We start from the raw sequence: 14,549 nt of genomic DNA, 5'->3' as shown, positions 1-14,549 counted from the left end.
ATATCACCTACAACGTATGTATTTGCACCTGGTGTTCATTCATACCAGCAGGATGGCAAACTGATACACCGTTTTGATCTTATATTAAATTATATCAACTTCTGTTTCTTTCTTTCTTTTTTTTGTTTTTGTTTTGTGATTACGATGTTCCGTTTTACGTTAAATTCAAAATAGTAATTGAATATCCCTAGTTACGATTTTACTTCTAATCACTTGAAGTTATAAACAATGATTTACGTTTTCCGTCCTCCTAAATTATCATATATACATTTTAATATTGAGGTCCAACTTGAATAAGGAAAATATAAATTTAACAATGTCCAAAGTCGAAGGTTTCTGAAATGCATTTTGTTAGTACACATGTACTCTAAAGTGTAAATGCAAACGGTCATGTGCCCATTATCTTGTGAGGTAAATTAATCTATAAATTTGAAAAATGAGTAATGAACAGGTAAGAATTCATTTTTGATTGTATTGAAACGAAATATTTATAAAATCTCAGGTGCATGCATGGAATTAAACGTTTAATTTTGAATTATTAATTTAAAGTCTCCGTAGAGGACAAGAACATAAAAGATACTCTATATCTTTTGGACAAGAGTTATCTAAGTTGAAACGATGTTTCAGTATTTTGTACATGAATATCGTGTATATCCCCCTTCCCGATATTAGCTCTATTATTATAATTAGTAAACTGGTTCACTTCAATACCGAGCAACAGAAGAGTAGTAAAATCAATACCCTATTGCCATATGAATGTCTACAATGTTCTAGTTGTTTTAGTTGTTCTAGTTATATGTGATAAAGAAAGAAAAAAAAGAAACAAAGAAATAACGCTTCAAATTATTTTATTATTAGCACATGTATGACAAATTATGATATTAAGACTTCTGTCCTCAATTTGTAATGGCTGTTTTAAAAAGGGTTTGGTATTGCTTTAACTATTTTTTTTTTTTTTAGATAGACATAAGTAGGTAACAAATCATTCAATAGATTTTCAAAAGATTTTTGTTGATTTTTACATTCAATGAAGATATGAATTGCTTACGACTTCAATATGCAAATACATTCAACTTCACCAGGAGGTTGTTTGTTGAAAGAAGTATAATGCAAAGGAGTTTTGATGTAAACTTAAAAATGAGACAGCAACCCGACAACACATATATTGAGCAATAGACGATGTCTAAGATCTGCCAAGCTATAATAATATATTCACAAGGTATAATGAAGTTGCTCGCTAATTTTAAAAGGTATAATCACTGAACTAGTATATATTTGTTAGGAGGCCAGCTGAAGGACGCCTCCGGGTGCGGGAATTTCTCGCTACATTGAAGACCTGTTAATGACCTTCTGTTGTTGTTTTTTCTATGGTCGGGTTTTGTCTCTTTGACACATTCCCCATTTCCATTCTCCATTCTATTATCGAAGATCTGAAACGAACACCTAATTTTCAAAAATAAATATATTGAGAAATGGCGAGAAGAAAGAGCAAAACAAACATATAACCACAAAATAGCATCACTTAGATCTGTTTATAACGGTTAAACAGATAAACAAATTGTTGCATTTTTTCATGTCGGGGCCTTTTACAGCCGACTTCATACGGTATGGATGTTTATCATTGTTAAAGATCGTTTATATTTCTTGAATCCAATTCATTTGAACTTTGGTGGATATGTGTCTCATGACAATCAAACCACGTCCCTTTATTTTTATTTCAATTGCATACTTGTATTATTACTATGTGGAACGCTTCATTTGTTTGTTCGATTTTGCCCGGTTTGTAAATTGTCGTTTGTACTAGTATGCAGTAAGTATATATATCTTCTGGTTACAGTACTGTAATTTTGGATTTGTAACCAATAAAATATTTTGATGCTTACCCACATACATATATTTTGTTTATAGTTTCATCAGTGTTTTTAAATTTCAGACGAGTCATCATGGACTTACTATTTGGACAACAGCTGTTTTTATAATAGGAGAAATAGCAGGAGGTGGTGTTCTTGCTCTTCCTAAAGCTGTAGAAGATACAGGTATGTTATATACGGATATGGGGTATCTTGTCAAAATGCGCATCTGGTGCAGAAAAAGTGGTATCGTTATTCATATAAACGTATACATGTATATGTTAAAATTGGTGTATAACGATTTATATTTTTTACTGTTTGAGTGGCATCAATTCTAGACCGTGTTATATATATTGGTTTGCTGGTTGTTTGATTCCATAAACGCCTATATATTCTAACTAGAAACGACTCAATGATATTTTGATTTTATACTTCAGCTAAGCGAGATGAAAATGGGACGAGGATGTGGTTGGGATCTAAAAGAAAAAGCAAAAAACAATCTAATTAAAATATTGATCTCTGATTACGTTCTACTACATATATATAGTAGAACGTAATCAGAGATCAATATTTTAATTAGTTTGAGCAAAAATCCCCTTAATATTAATGAGAATTGGCCATTGTCAATGTTCTGATCTTTTCAATAGTGATAGCTCAGTGTTTTTGTTTGGTTTTGATGATTTAAAACTTGACAAATTGTTAAAAAAATGTTCAAGACTTAATCAAAAACCGTTTCTGAAAGAATTATAATGACCCTGAAAATGGAAGCTAGATACAAATATTTTATACGATTCTGGAAGGTCTAAAAAAACTAAACTTAAAGTTTACACCTAATATCAGGATTGTGACGAACACAAGCATCGTTCTGCTTGTCACTCAGTTTTGTCTTCTTTCGTTCGTTTCGCTATTTAACATACTACACTATTTATATGTGTATGTATATTATGCACTGTTATGATTGGATGCATGAAGACAGTTATTACAACAGACCAGACTAAAGAGTACGCAGTGTAGAAGATTAAATATATCAAACATATGTATACGTGTAGATAAAAGATTGTGTTTTGTGTGCGACAAAGAGACAATAACCAAAACATAAAAAAAAGCACAATACGAATTTAAGCACTGCATGGCATGACACCTGTTTACCATTGACCTGTACATGTTATCGTTACAGTCGTGTTGTTGTTGTTGTTGTTGTTGTTGTTGTTGTTGTTGTTGTTGTTTTGAAGTCTCATCAAGTTACGAAAACTGAACATTTTTATTTTATCAATATCTAATGAACTCTTTGGTTTTAGGTTGGATTGGAATCCCACTTCTTGTAGTATTTACTTTAACCTCATCATACACGGGAACAATTATTGCGAAAAGCTGGATAATAATTCAAGACAGGTTCCCTGAATACCGGAATCATGTTCCTGACCCTTATCCTGTAATAGGAGAAAAAGCTTATGGAAAACATGGACGGTGAGCAGTAATTTCAATTAAAGATATTATTTATGTACAAATACTTCTAAGTGATCGGTCCGTTAGAATTGTTTCCCCTGCTTCATGTTTCAATAAACCATATGGTGCCGAAACTGCTTTTGCAACCAATGTTAAGAGCGGTAAGCATCTATAATTTATTTCAAAGCTTATCGAAGTGTTAACTAAGTCGTTTTGACTTTTATCTAGGTTATTCTTATGTACAAATAAAAAAAAATCGACTGCCATCATCAACATACAAATTAGACACTAAATTGTTTCAATATAAAATGTGCTCACCATAATTTTGATTTCAGACATTTGGTGACATTTTCCATTAACTTCACCCTGTTTGGTGCATCTACTGTTTATTTGATATTAGCATCCGAGAATATCGAAGATCTTATGTCCGATGTTACTAAAGATATCTCGTTCTGTTATTGGTTGTTGATACTTGGCGCTATACTTACACCAATTACATGTCTTGGTACTCCTGCAGACTTTTGGTAAGTATATACATGTACTAGGGGAGAACCTAAACGACTCAATCCAATCCAAATAATTATATCATATGTCATCGCAGTTCAGATCCTTCCGTGTTTGTTTGTTATTGGTTAAACATTCTTACTCCAGTTGTCAACGTTTAGGGTTTGCATGCATAATTTAATTGTTATTGAAATCGTTATCGGCAATTTTGGTTCTTAATTTTCTATTTTTTGAACATATGTATACATGTACCATACATCTTTAAAATCACACTTATAACACAAAAGTGGTTCACATCGTATCAAAAGTTGAAATTTAACAATGCATTAAGATTTTGTTATTTCTTTTGTTTTCTTATACGTTTATTGTGGGTACGCAGACGATGTTTGATACATGTACGTCTATGAGACATGATTAATAAATCGTCAAAATATATTTTTGACATAATCAAAAGGTTTCACAGCAATGATTTTTAATCAAGCAAGAATTTCATAAAATCGGATACACTTCTTATTTTGCATAAAAATTCCACACTCGATCCGCTCTGCGAAATTAAAATTGTCATACTCCCGACCTCATATCAAGGGCGCTCCTATTGTAATATTCAACATGTTTCGCGAATCTGTATATTTAAACCGTTTTAACATTTGTTTTGTGTTTGAAGGCCTATTGGTGTTGGTGCGACATTGTCAACAGGAATAGCATGTATCTTGATTCTGATCCAAGTTTTACACGATAACAAATCTGCACCACCAGTAACACATTCGTCAACTGATTTTATGAAGTTTTCTGCAGCTTTTGGGACCTTGGTGTTTTCGGTTAGTGGTCATCCCGCTTTCCCGACATTTATAGCTGACATGAAGAAAAAGACAGATTTTAAATGGGCAATATTGTTAGGATATGTTAGTGAGTACTTGATATGGTCAACCGCTTTCAAGCTATTTGGTAAAAAGATAAGAAGAACGCCAATTGGAAAGACACATAAAACATATGAAATAACTCATAATACAATAAAACAAAAATTAAGCACATAAAAACACTTACCATGGTAATAAGAAGCGAAAACCACACACAACAAATGAGATGCTAACACAATGATTACATATAAAATACATCAAACCTTTAAAAAAAATCCACATATACAAAAATCAAATACATATATATATGCATACAAAATAACCACACAAAAACAAGAATTTCAATTTTTTTAGGGAAAACTTAACAACATGAAGTCTCTTTCGTTCAACATGCAAAATCGACAATTTGAGTAAAATCAGAATATTAAGATTTTCAACAGCAAATATTAACAAATAGTCTTATCGTTACAGTTGTCATGTTGATGTATCTCCCGACCACAACTTCCGGTTACTTCGTCTATGGACAAAAGCTGAATCCAAACATTGTAAAGAACATGACCTCAGGACCTATTACATACATCATAGATATTTTAATGACTCTACATTTAATATTTGGATACCTAATACTCATCAACCCTGTCTGTCAGGGACTAGAGGCTATGGTAGGTGTTCCTAAAGGTAAGTTTCGTAATTCTATAGAAAGTGAAATTTTGATAACGGAATCATCTTTCAAAAAACTAGACACCAAAGACATCAATATATCTTTTGTTACATGCTGAGAAGCACTTCATCATAGAAAACCTGAATGATAAGGTTGTTATAATTCCAGACTTCTGAACAAGAATTTGTTTTTGACAATTATTGTTATGACAAAGTTATGTGTATGTGTAACGGTTTATTTCTTCCTCTGTGATATTTTATGCTGGGGTTAATTTGTCCCAGTATTTTTTTCCAGGCATGGTATTTCACAGGTAGATTTTTTCCAGAGGAGTGAAAATCTATCTATGTTATACGGATAATATGTACCGGTAAATATTTGCCGTGCCATATATCACAGATCCTCGTGAAATAGAATCCCATTAACTACTATATAAATTACTCGCAATCAATATATACCTGACCATAATTTTAAAATGTTTCACAAAGGTTGAACAAATTTGCATAATTTATCAATCAAAGGGAGGTAGTTAAAAGCAATTTTATTTTACAGACATTTAATATAATATATATTCCTGAATCTATTTCATAGTGAAATTTTTCCTTGAATTTATCTTTTTAATATATAATTCACTTATATAAAGAGATAAGATGACTTGAAACATGATTTGATAAGACAGCTAATATTTCACAGATAAATACTATCCAGCTGTTGAAATTGCTTTTGTTCCAATACATTGTTATGCTACGATTTATCTGATTTCTATATAATCAACAACTGCATCTTTGTCTCCAGACAAAACTATTTATATAGTTGAAAATATCATCATACTCAAATTCTTCCATTACTGTTAAAAGTAGTAATGCAACTATATTTCTACCTTTACTTTTTAATTTATATTTGTATTGAGATCCGAAAACAACTCACTTTTACTTTTCACTTAGTACCTTATTGAATCATGATATTATTTCACAATCATGATCTTTGAAATTACTTCTGGTTTTCTTTCTTGTGTTTCATAATAATTTTCTTTATATAAAAGAATGATATTTACTTGAATATTTCCGGATATTATTATTATTTTTTATTTTTAATGATAATTTGTGAAATTATTTCCCATTAAAATACATTTTTTTTTAACAATTTAGCTTAAATTAATTCAAATACACTACTATTATTTCATAGCATTTGTAAAGATTAAGTTTTTTCTAATAACTATGCAATAAGTTAACTACCCAGATAGAATTTCACGACAAAGGAAAAAAATATCACAGGGAAATATTTTCCTCCGGATTAAAAAAATAACGACAACTACTGTGACATTTTTTCCACCGGATCAAATTTCACCCGGATATAATTTTGCTTTACATATGTATAAATCAGTGAAACGAATAGAAATGATAAACAGGTCCCTGTGCAGTCTGCAACTAATGACCAACATGGCACTTATTAAAATATATATTTATACTGATTTTAACTCAAGAAACGGTATATGAATGTTGTCGGAAAATATAAAATGTCTTTGTAAGTTAGAAACTGGACGAAAAGCGAGGCTCTCCCGAGCTTTTCACCTGTTTCGTAGCGAGTACAAATATTTTTTATATTTTCTGACAATATACATACATAGTGTTTATCCTTAAATTACTTCTAACAAATGAAAATTCAGTTAATAAAATCTAAATCATTGTCTCTTATTTCTCAAAGAAATCGACTTAGTTGAAACGCGGAGCGCGAAGAGGACTCCAAAATGAACTGATTTGGAAACAGAATTTTCATATTACCGCTTGCTCAACATGGAAGTGGGGTAACATGAGACTTTATTTGTACAATAGTTTGCTAATCGCAGGATAAACCAACTTATTGTAGTGAGCGACTTTGAAAATAACGCGAATATGAATCATCGCAAATTTCCCTTATATAAAAACGTCATGAAAATTTAAAAATCGCGAAATAAATCGCCGGGAATTGCTTAGAAATAAATTTCCCGCGAATATTCGTTGGTTTACAGTATACTTTACTTTAAACATATTTTATTTCAAAAAATCATGTACATGTACATGACACACATATAAATACAGTGATACAATAATACTAAGGGATTCGGAAACAAGGTTTCCCTTATATTTATCCGCCCCCCCCCCCCCCCTACAGTATACTTTCAGAGACAGCGTATATTTAACATTGAGATCTAATACAATCAGTCTTAGTTTAGAGACAGCGTATATTTAACATTGAGATCTAATACAATCAGTCTTAGTTTAGAGACAGCGTATATTTAACATTGAGATCTAATACAATCAGTCTTAGTTTAGAGACAGCGTATATTTAACATTGAGATCTAATACAATCAGTCTTAGTTTAGAGACAGCGTATATTTAACATTGAGATCTAATACAATCAGTCTTAGTTTAGAGACAGCGTATATTTAACATTGAGATCTAATACAATCAGTCTTAGTTTAGAGACAGCGTATATTTAACATTGAGATCTAATACAATCAGTCTTAGTTTAGAGACAGCGTATATTTAACATTGAGATCTAATACAATCAGTCTTAGTTTAGAGACAGCGTATATTTAACATTGAGATCTAATACAATCAGTCTTAGTTAAGAGACAGCGTATATTTAACATTGAGATCTAATACAATCAGTCTTAGTTTAGAGACAGCGTATATTTAACATTGAGATCTAATACAATCAGTCTTAGTTTAGAGACAGCGTATATTTAACATTGAGATCTAATACAATCAGTCTTAGTTTAGAGACAGCGTATATTTAACATTGAGATCTAATACAATCAGTCTTAGTTTAGAGACAGCGTATATTTAACATTGAGATCTAATACAATCAGTCTTAGTTTAGAGACAGCGTATATTTAACATTGAGATCTAATACAATCAGTCTTAGTTTAGAGACAGCGTATATTTAACATTGAGATCTAATACAATCAGTCTTAGTTTAGAGACAGCGTATATTTAACATTGAGATCTAATACAATCAGTCTTAGTTTAGAGACAGCGTATATTTAACATTGAGATCTAATACAATCAGTCTTAGTTTAGAGACAGCGTATATTTAACATTGAGATCTAATACAATCAGTCCTAGTTTTTAATACAGAAGTCAAGGATACAAATCGTAAAATTCAAACGATTTGTAACAGATTTATTATTTTTTATTGAATTTATTTCCATATATTGTTGAATTTTATTTTTATAATGTTTTTTTGCTTGCAGCTTTTACATGGAAACGCTGTATTGCGAGATCAGCAATTGTAATGGTTGTTATATTTGTTGCTGAAAGTGTTCCTCACTTTGGTGCAATTTTATCTTTGATTGGAGGTTCGACAACAACACTTTTATCATATATCCTTCCGTGTGTGTTCTATCTCAAGTTAGCTAAAGGATCAAACAATCAAACTAGTCACAAAAAATACGGAATTTCTTATCAAAATGCTGAATCAACAGACGAAAGCGATCTCTCTGAGCAAAATCATACAGAAAGACCGAAAAAGACTCCATTAATAAAAGATCTGAATACCACAAAACATGACATAAAAGACGTCAATGGTTCTCCTCAACATTCATATGAGGAACAAGACAGAGAACTTATTGAGGAAATGTAAGTTAAGTTATTTAAAGTAGTTGAGATAGGTCACATTACTTAACTACTATGAGTTGATGTCAAAGGTACAGCAACCCAACCAATGAACAACCAAATGAATTCTAGAGCGAAAAAAAAACATGTTTCAACAATTTACATTGCACGGCCTAAATAATATGAAAAATTGCAATAAGTTACACTGAAAATTGAAAAAAAAATTCTGCAAAAAAAAACCCTCAAAAAACTGAAAAATATCTTCCATCAATACCAAAAACTCTCCAAATAACAAATGACTGGCGTAATATTTGACGATCTAAAAAATATATAATTTATAGCACACTTGTTTCCGTTGCTTTTTGAAGGACAACATTTGCAGTTTTAACACAAATTCTTGACTTATTTTCTCGTTTATATAGTCTATAATAAGACTTTTTGTCACTCATTGCGCTGACTTAAAAATGTTTATAATAATAGTATAAAAACTGTTCTGTTGTTGTCTTCGTTGGTTATTCATTTCTCTACCGGTTCATTAGTTACGTTAAAAGTAATCGAATAAATGGATAAAATAACTGTATTTTTAAGAGACCCTGAGGAAACATAAAACTAAAAATGTAGCTTATTATTTATTGTTTTTCAGAGTTATTCCCCTTTGGGAGAAAGTATTGAATTATGAGATTATATTTGTTGGTACTCTTGCTGGAATAGCAGCTACTGCTGCAGCCATTAAAACTTTAGTGAGTCCAGATACATTCTCCGTACCATGTTATATTAACCCTGGTAGAATTTGAGAATAAACTTCTAAACACTTAATAAATGTAATATTTTTATGCCCGACCTAGGGGCACTATGTTTTTCGGTGTGTGCTTCCGTTCGTTCGTTCTTCCGTCCATTTGTCCCGCTTTCATGTCCAAGTTTTTGGTCAAGGTAATTTTTGGTGAAGTTGAAGTCCAATCAACTTGAAACTTAGTACACATGTTGCCTATGCTACATGTAGTTATGATCTTTTTAATTTTAATGCCAAATGAGAGTTTACTATACATCGAAAATGACAGTTCTCGCTTTAGGTTAAGGTTTTTTGTCACTTCCGGTTAAAGTTTTTGGTCGAGGTAGTTGATATTCTGCCGGTAAGGTGTAGTTGTGGTTCATACTGCATCTTTTGGAACAAGAATCGTCAATTTCCTATGGCTCATAGGTCATGTATGTAACCGTGTATCTGTACTCGGGACGAAATAATCCGTTCTGTAGTTTAATTTCATTATCTTGGACATGAAGTAAATGATTCATTGGTTAAACACGAAAATTCATAGACACTTCCCTGTGGTCTCTTTCACTCACAGGAAATTCAATTGATCGTCCCCTGAACGCAGCCACATATATGTCCGACCACAATTTTGTTTTTTATCAGCTATATTGAAAATCAAGATTGTGCTGAGGACATAAACAAATATTCCTTCTTTTCTGTTTAGAATTCGAAAATTTTAGTAAGCCCATAGATCTACACATTAGGTACCAGTCTTGTATTACAACGCCAATTTCCGGTGCATGTCAAAACATGGAGGGAAACAAAATAGTTCTGAATTTTTTTCTGAACTCAATTTTTTCTGTTTGATTATAGGTTTATGTTGAATTGAAACATATATATAGACTTTAAAATAAATCTTGCATCTTTTGGGGATATCAATCCAGGAAAGTGGAAGGATATCATGTTTACTGGAAGTGCTGCGGCCTAGTAAAAATAGCAAACAGAAAGTAGAAAAAAAATGTTTTGACTTCAGGATTGCGTAACTTTTTATTCTTCGTGGCAAGACCCCCTTTTTTTCTCGATTAAATCACAATTTCACATTAGTACATACATGATATGGACATGAAATATTTTTTCTATGTAGCATTTTTTATTTTTTTATTTTCAAAGATCAGCTGTTTAGCATGTAAGCCTATGGAGCAGTCAATTACAAGACTGCAACCTCAAGATGTATTGCATCGATGCCCGACATCTTGTCTGATTGGCATTCACGGTAAAAAGATGAATAAAAATGCAGGAGTTGTCTTTCGTTGAATTCTATAAATATTAAAGTCTCTTCAGCACTCTTTTAAGAAATGAAATTAAAACAATTATACATCGAAAGTTTAAATTTCAAAAGTTTAGGATTGTTTACTATATATATATATGAAACTCTTATTAAAAAAAATGTCGTAGTACCCCCTCAGTTAAGGGTAAAGCTGCTAGAAACTTTCTAATAAAACTATTCTTGACAGATAAATCTGGGACATCAGCCAAATGAACAACTTTTGATTCATGTGAGAAGTTTTCGTCTGGATAAATGTTAACAAAAAGGATCTTCCCAAAATATCAGATTGATAAATCTTATAAATGAACAATACGTTGAATTTTTCGTTTTTGAACGTAAATATTAAGCAGGTGTTAGAAAAGGTGTTTTCTTCATTATATAAAACCTGTCTAATTGGCAAGGTTGAGGAGGATTTCCTATTGTATATTATCAGGCGGAAAAATCATTAGGATCTCCACAAATTTACCAAGAAAACATAGTTTTCTAGATGAAAGAGCGATAGCATTTGATGTTTTCAAGCACGAAATGAGAAAATTTCTACGACAAAAGAAAAAAGTGAGTTCACCGCTTCAAAGACTCAGAGGGTTGTTTTGATTAACTGGAAAAAAGTGTTTCTATCAGAAGTTAAACATGTTAAATTAATTTGTTTACGTGCAAAACATTTAAACAACTCATTTAGAAGACGGTTTGTGATACGATCGAACAACGTAGGTCCGACAACCCGCTGGAATCCCGCATGTTCTCACATACTACGCTAAATTACTCTTCTAAACATATTTCATGCGCGCTGCAACCGTTAATAGGTCGTTTCAGTGTCGTAATAATAGACTTCAAAAGATTTTTACGAAATTGCAGATGTTGTATTTGAAGTACGAATAACAAATAGCAGAATGAATATTATTTATGAGACATTTATTGAGGATCTCTGGGTTTAATAGAGGATAGATATTAAGAATTATGAGGCTTTAATTGAAGACTGATTGGTCGAGAGTATGTTTATAGAAAAATATTCTTATTGAAACAAAGGAAGCTTATCATTAACCCTATCACCTGCTTTGAGAAGTAATATTTCTTTCTATTTTTCTCAATAAATGAGTTTCAAGAGCATTATGTAAACAAATATTGTAGTAAACAGCAACGTTAGGCTAATATATTATACTTTTTGGACTAAAAAAGTAAGTGCTATAAAACAAAGTATTTGAATACGTCCGAAAAGTATATAAAAAGAATATCAAAATTCATATAAGGTCAACGTTACTTGAGGAAACTTTTAACCGAATTAACAATGTCTAAATTTTTCAACAAAGAATTTAAGATACGTATCATATAACCAATGCCAGTCGGCGCTAATGACTCTAAATACTGATGATGATTAACTTAGGTTACAAGCAGTATCGCCCAAGTGCTAGAAAATAAAGTTTATTGCATTTCAATAAAAATTAAGAATGGAAATGGGGAATGTGTAAAAGAGACCACAACCCGACCAAAGAGGAGACAACAGCCGAAGTCAACCAATGGATCTTCAATGCAGCGAGAAACCCGCACCCGGAAGCGTACGCGTGCTTCAGTTGGCCCCTAAACAAAAATGTATACTAGTTCAGTGAAAATGGACGTCATACTCAACTCCGAAATATACACAAGAAACTAAAATTAAAAATCATACAAGACAAACAAAGGCTATAGGTTCCGGACTTGGGACCGGCGCAAAAATGCGAGGGAATTAAACATGGTGTTTGAGATATCAACCCTTTCCCTATACCTCTAGCAAAGGTAGAAATTACAAGTTTGTTTATACATGTTGCCTCTATAAGATGAATGACGACCTATGTCTAAGCTAACATGGTGTGAACTCAATTGGATCCAATGCAAGCATATATGGCGGGATACCTTACCCGAATAATTCAGTTGTTATCTTCTGCTGATCTGCAATGGCTGCATTACCTCGTGTCGGAAAAAATCGGGACACGGACAGGGATAGAGGTGTCAGACCACCAATAATAAAGGCAACCCCACTCTGACACAACATAGTGCTTTTGATGTCATTGTTTACATAAACTTACCAACAAATGTTCAGAAACGAATTTTTTGGTGAAAGATATATATATATATTTAAACCATTTTGAGCCAAATGCACAGGAGGTTAAGGATTAATGCGCTACATAGTATACTAATTTAAGATTTTCAGAAAACCAGGGGTTATTGTAGTAGTTATTTTCACAAAAGCAATTCTTTCTAAGAAGATTTTAAGCATGGGTTAAAAATTGGCATGTAGAAAGGTGATACATGTACAATTCAGGTTATATCTGGCTTATATGAAGAAGTAAACTTAAGAAAAATTTAGAAAGCTGTGAAAATTGCAAAATTTGGTTGAACAGATAGGCATTTTAATTTGATTGGTAGTCTGACACCTTAAGTAATTCGAGTTACTAAAGACCATCATTATTATCCTTCGTATTTCAGCAGTTTTCTGTACGAAAAGTGCTGATCTAGATTTAAAGTTTTCTTATACAAGATAAATGATCAAAGAACGATATCTGTCACCAGCAATATCATTTACAACGGTTAATTGCATCACTTCAGTCATCTTCAATAGCAATAGAAACGTTCCGAACATCTTTGTATTTTTGTCATCACCGTGTAATTGTACGTAATGATCTTAGTACGCATGACAGGACTACAAATGGTTTTAGCAATATGTTTATCATACATTACAATTTAATATGACATCCATCACTCACAAGCCTTTATAAATAACAATAATTAATGAAAACTGATTGATATAAAGCTCTATTAATGAGAGATTAATCATTTTAATATATTCAAATATTAAAAATAGGGAAATGTCAATTGCGTTTGATGTTTTCTAATGCGGTGTTTGGATGTCGACTCACGTTTTACATAAAATCAATGCAGATATCAATTTTGATGAGATGAAAATATGTTAATATTAGTATTGTCAGGTAGCGAACTACTTCACCTCGGAGATCGGTTGATAAAAATGGCGGGAAATATAACTACTCCATTTCGAGTGGTTGTCTCCCTTTTACCAAGTGTGTGTATTCTATTTATGATGAACTGGAATAAAACCTAAATTCTTCTCCATATAAGTGAGAGGTTAAGCTAGCTATAAAGCCAGGTTTAATCCACCATTTTCTATGTACCAAGTCCTACACCAAGTCGGGAATGTGACAGTCGTAATTCATTCGTTTGATATGTTTGAGGGTTTTGATTTTGCCTGATCATTAGGGTCTTTTCGTTTTGAATTTCCCCTAGAGTTCGGTATTTTTGTTATTTTACTCATTAAGATAAAAAAAAAAGTTCAAAACTTATTAAGGAGTGCAATTAAATATTTTCTTAAGAAATATTTCACACTGTTTAAAAATTCATAATAATGCTAATCTCATTTAAGGCCCCCTCAGTCAGTATACTTCCTGTTCGGTGTGAGCCAAGGCTCCGCATTGAAGACCGTACTTTGGCCTTTAATTGTTTACTTTTTACACAGTTAAACTTAAATGGATAATTGCCTAATTGGCACTTATACCACATCTTATTGTTCCCATTAT

At 31.9% G+C, this 14,549-nt stretch overlaps 1 protein-coding gene across 1 annotated transcript; it reads left to right on the top strand.

Moving 5' to 3' along the window:
- Nucleotides 1–436: 436 nt before the first annotated feature.
- LOC134686665 (uncharacterized) lies at nt 437–10,296 on the top strand. The gene is made up of 8 exons (XM_063546339.1): nt 437–451; nt 1,934–2,036; nt 3,149–3,317; nt 3,632–3,820; nt 4,465–4,706; nt 5,129–5,335; nt 8,551–8,935; nt 9,555–10,296. Exons 1-8 carry the CDS (start codon nt 437–439, stop codon nt 9,703–9,705), a joined length of 1,461 nt encoding a protein of 486 aa, XP_063402409.1. The 3' UTR covers nt 9,706–10,296.
- Nucleotides 10,297–14,549: the final 4,253 nt, after the last annotated feature.

Source organism: Mytilus trossulus, chromosome 10, assembly GCF_036588685.1.
Source record: "Mytilus trossulus isolate FHL-02 chromosome 10, PNRI_Mtr1.1.1.hap1, whole genome shotgun sequence".
Taxonomy (NCBI): Eukaryota; Metazoa; Mollusca; class Bivalvia; order Mytilida; family Mytilidae; genus Mytilus; species Mytilus trossulus.
Note: the sequence above shows the minus strand (reverse complement) of the source record. Positions and strands in the feature narration are given on the sequence as shown.

What these genes read in the sequence shown, in the direction of transcription:
- LOC134686665 (XM_063546339.1), top strand. An exon ending in TAAAGCTGTAGAAGATACAG is followed by an intron (nt 2,037 to 3,148) that starts GTATGTTATATA and finishes CTTTGGTTTTAG; the next exon opens with GTTGGATTGGAATCCCACTT. An exon ending in AATATTGTTAGGATATGTTA is followed by an intron (nt 4,707 to 5,128) that starts GTGAGTACTTGA and finishes TTATCGTTACAG; the next exon opens with TTGTCATGTTGATGTATCTC.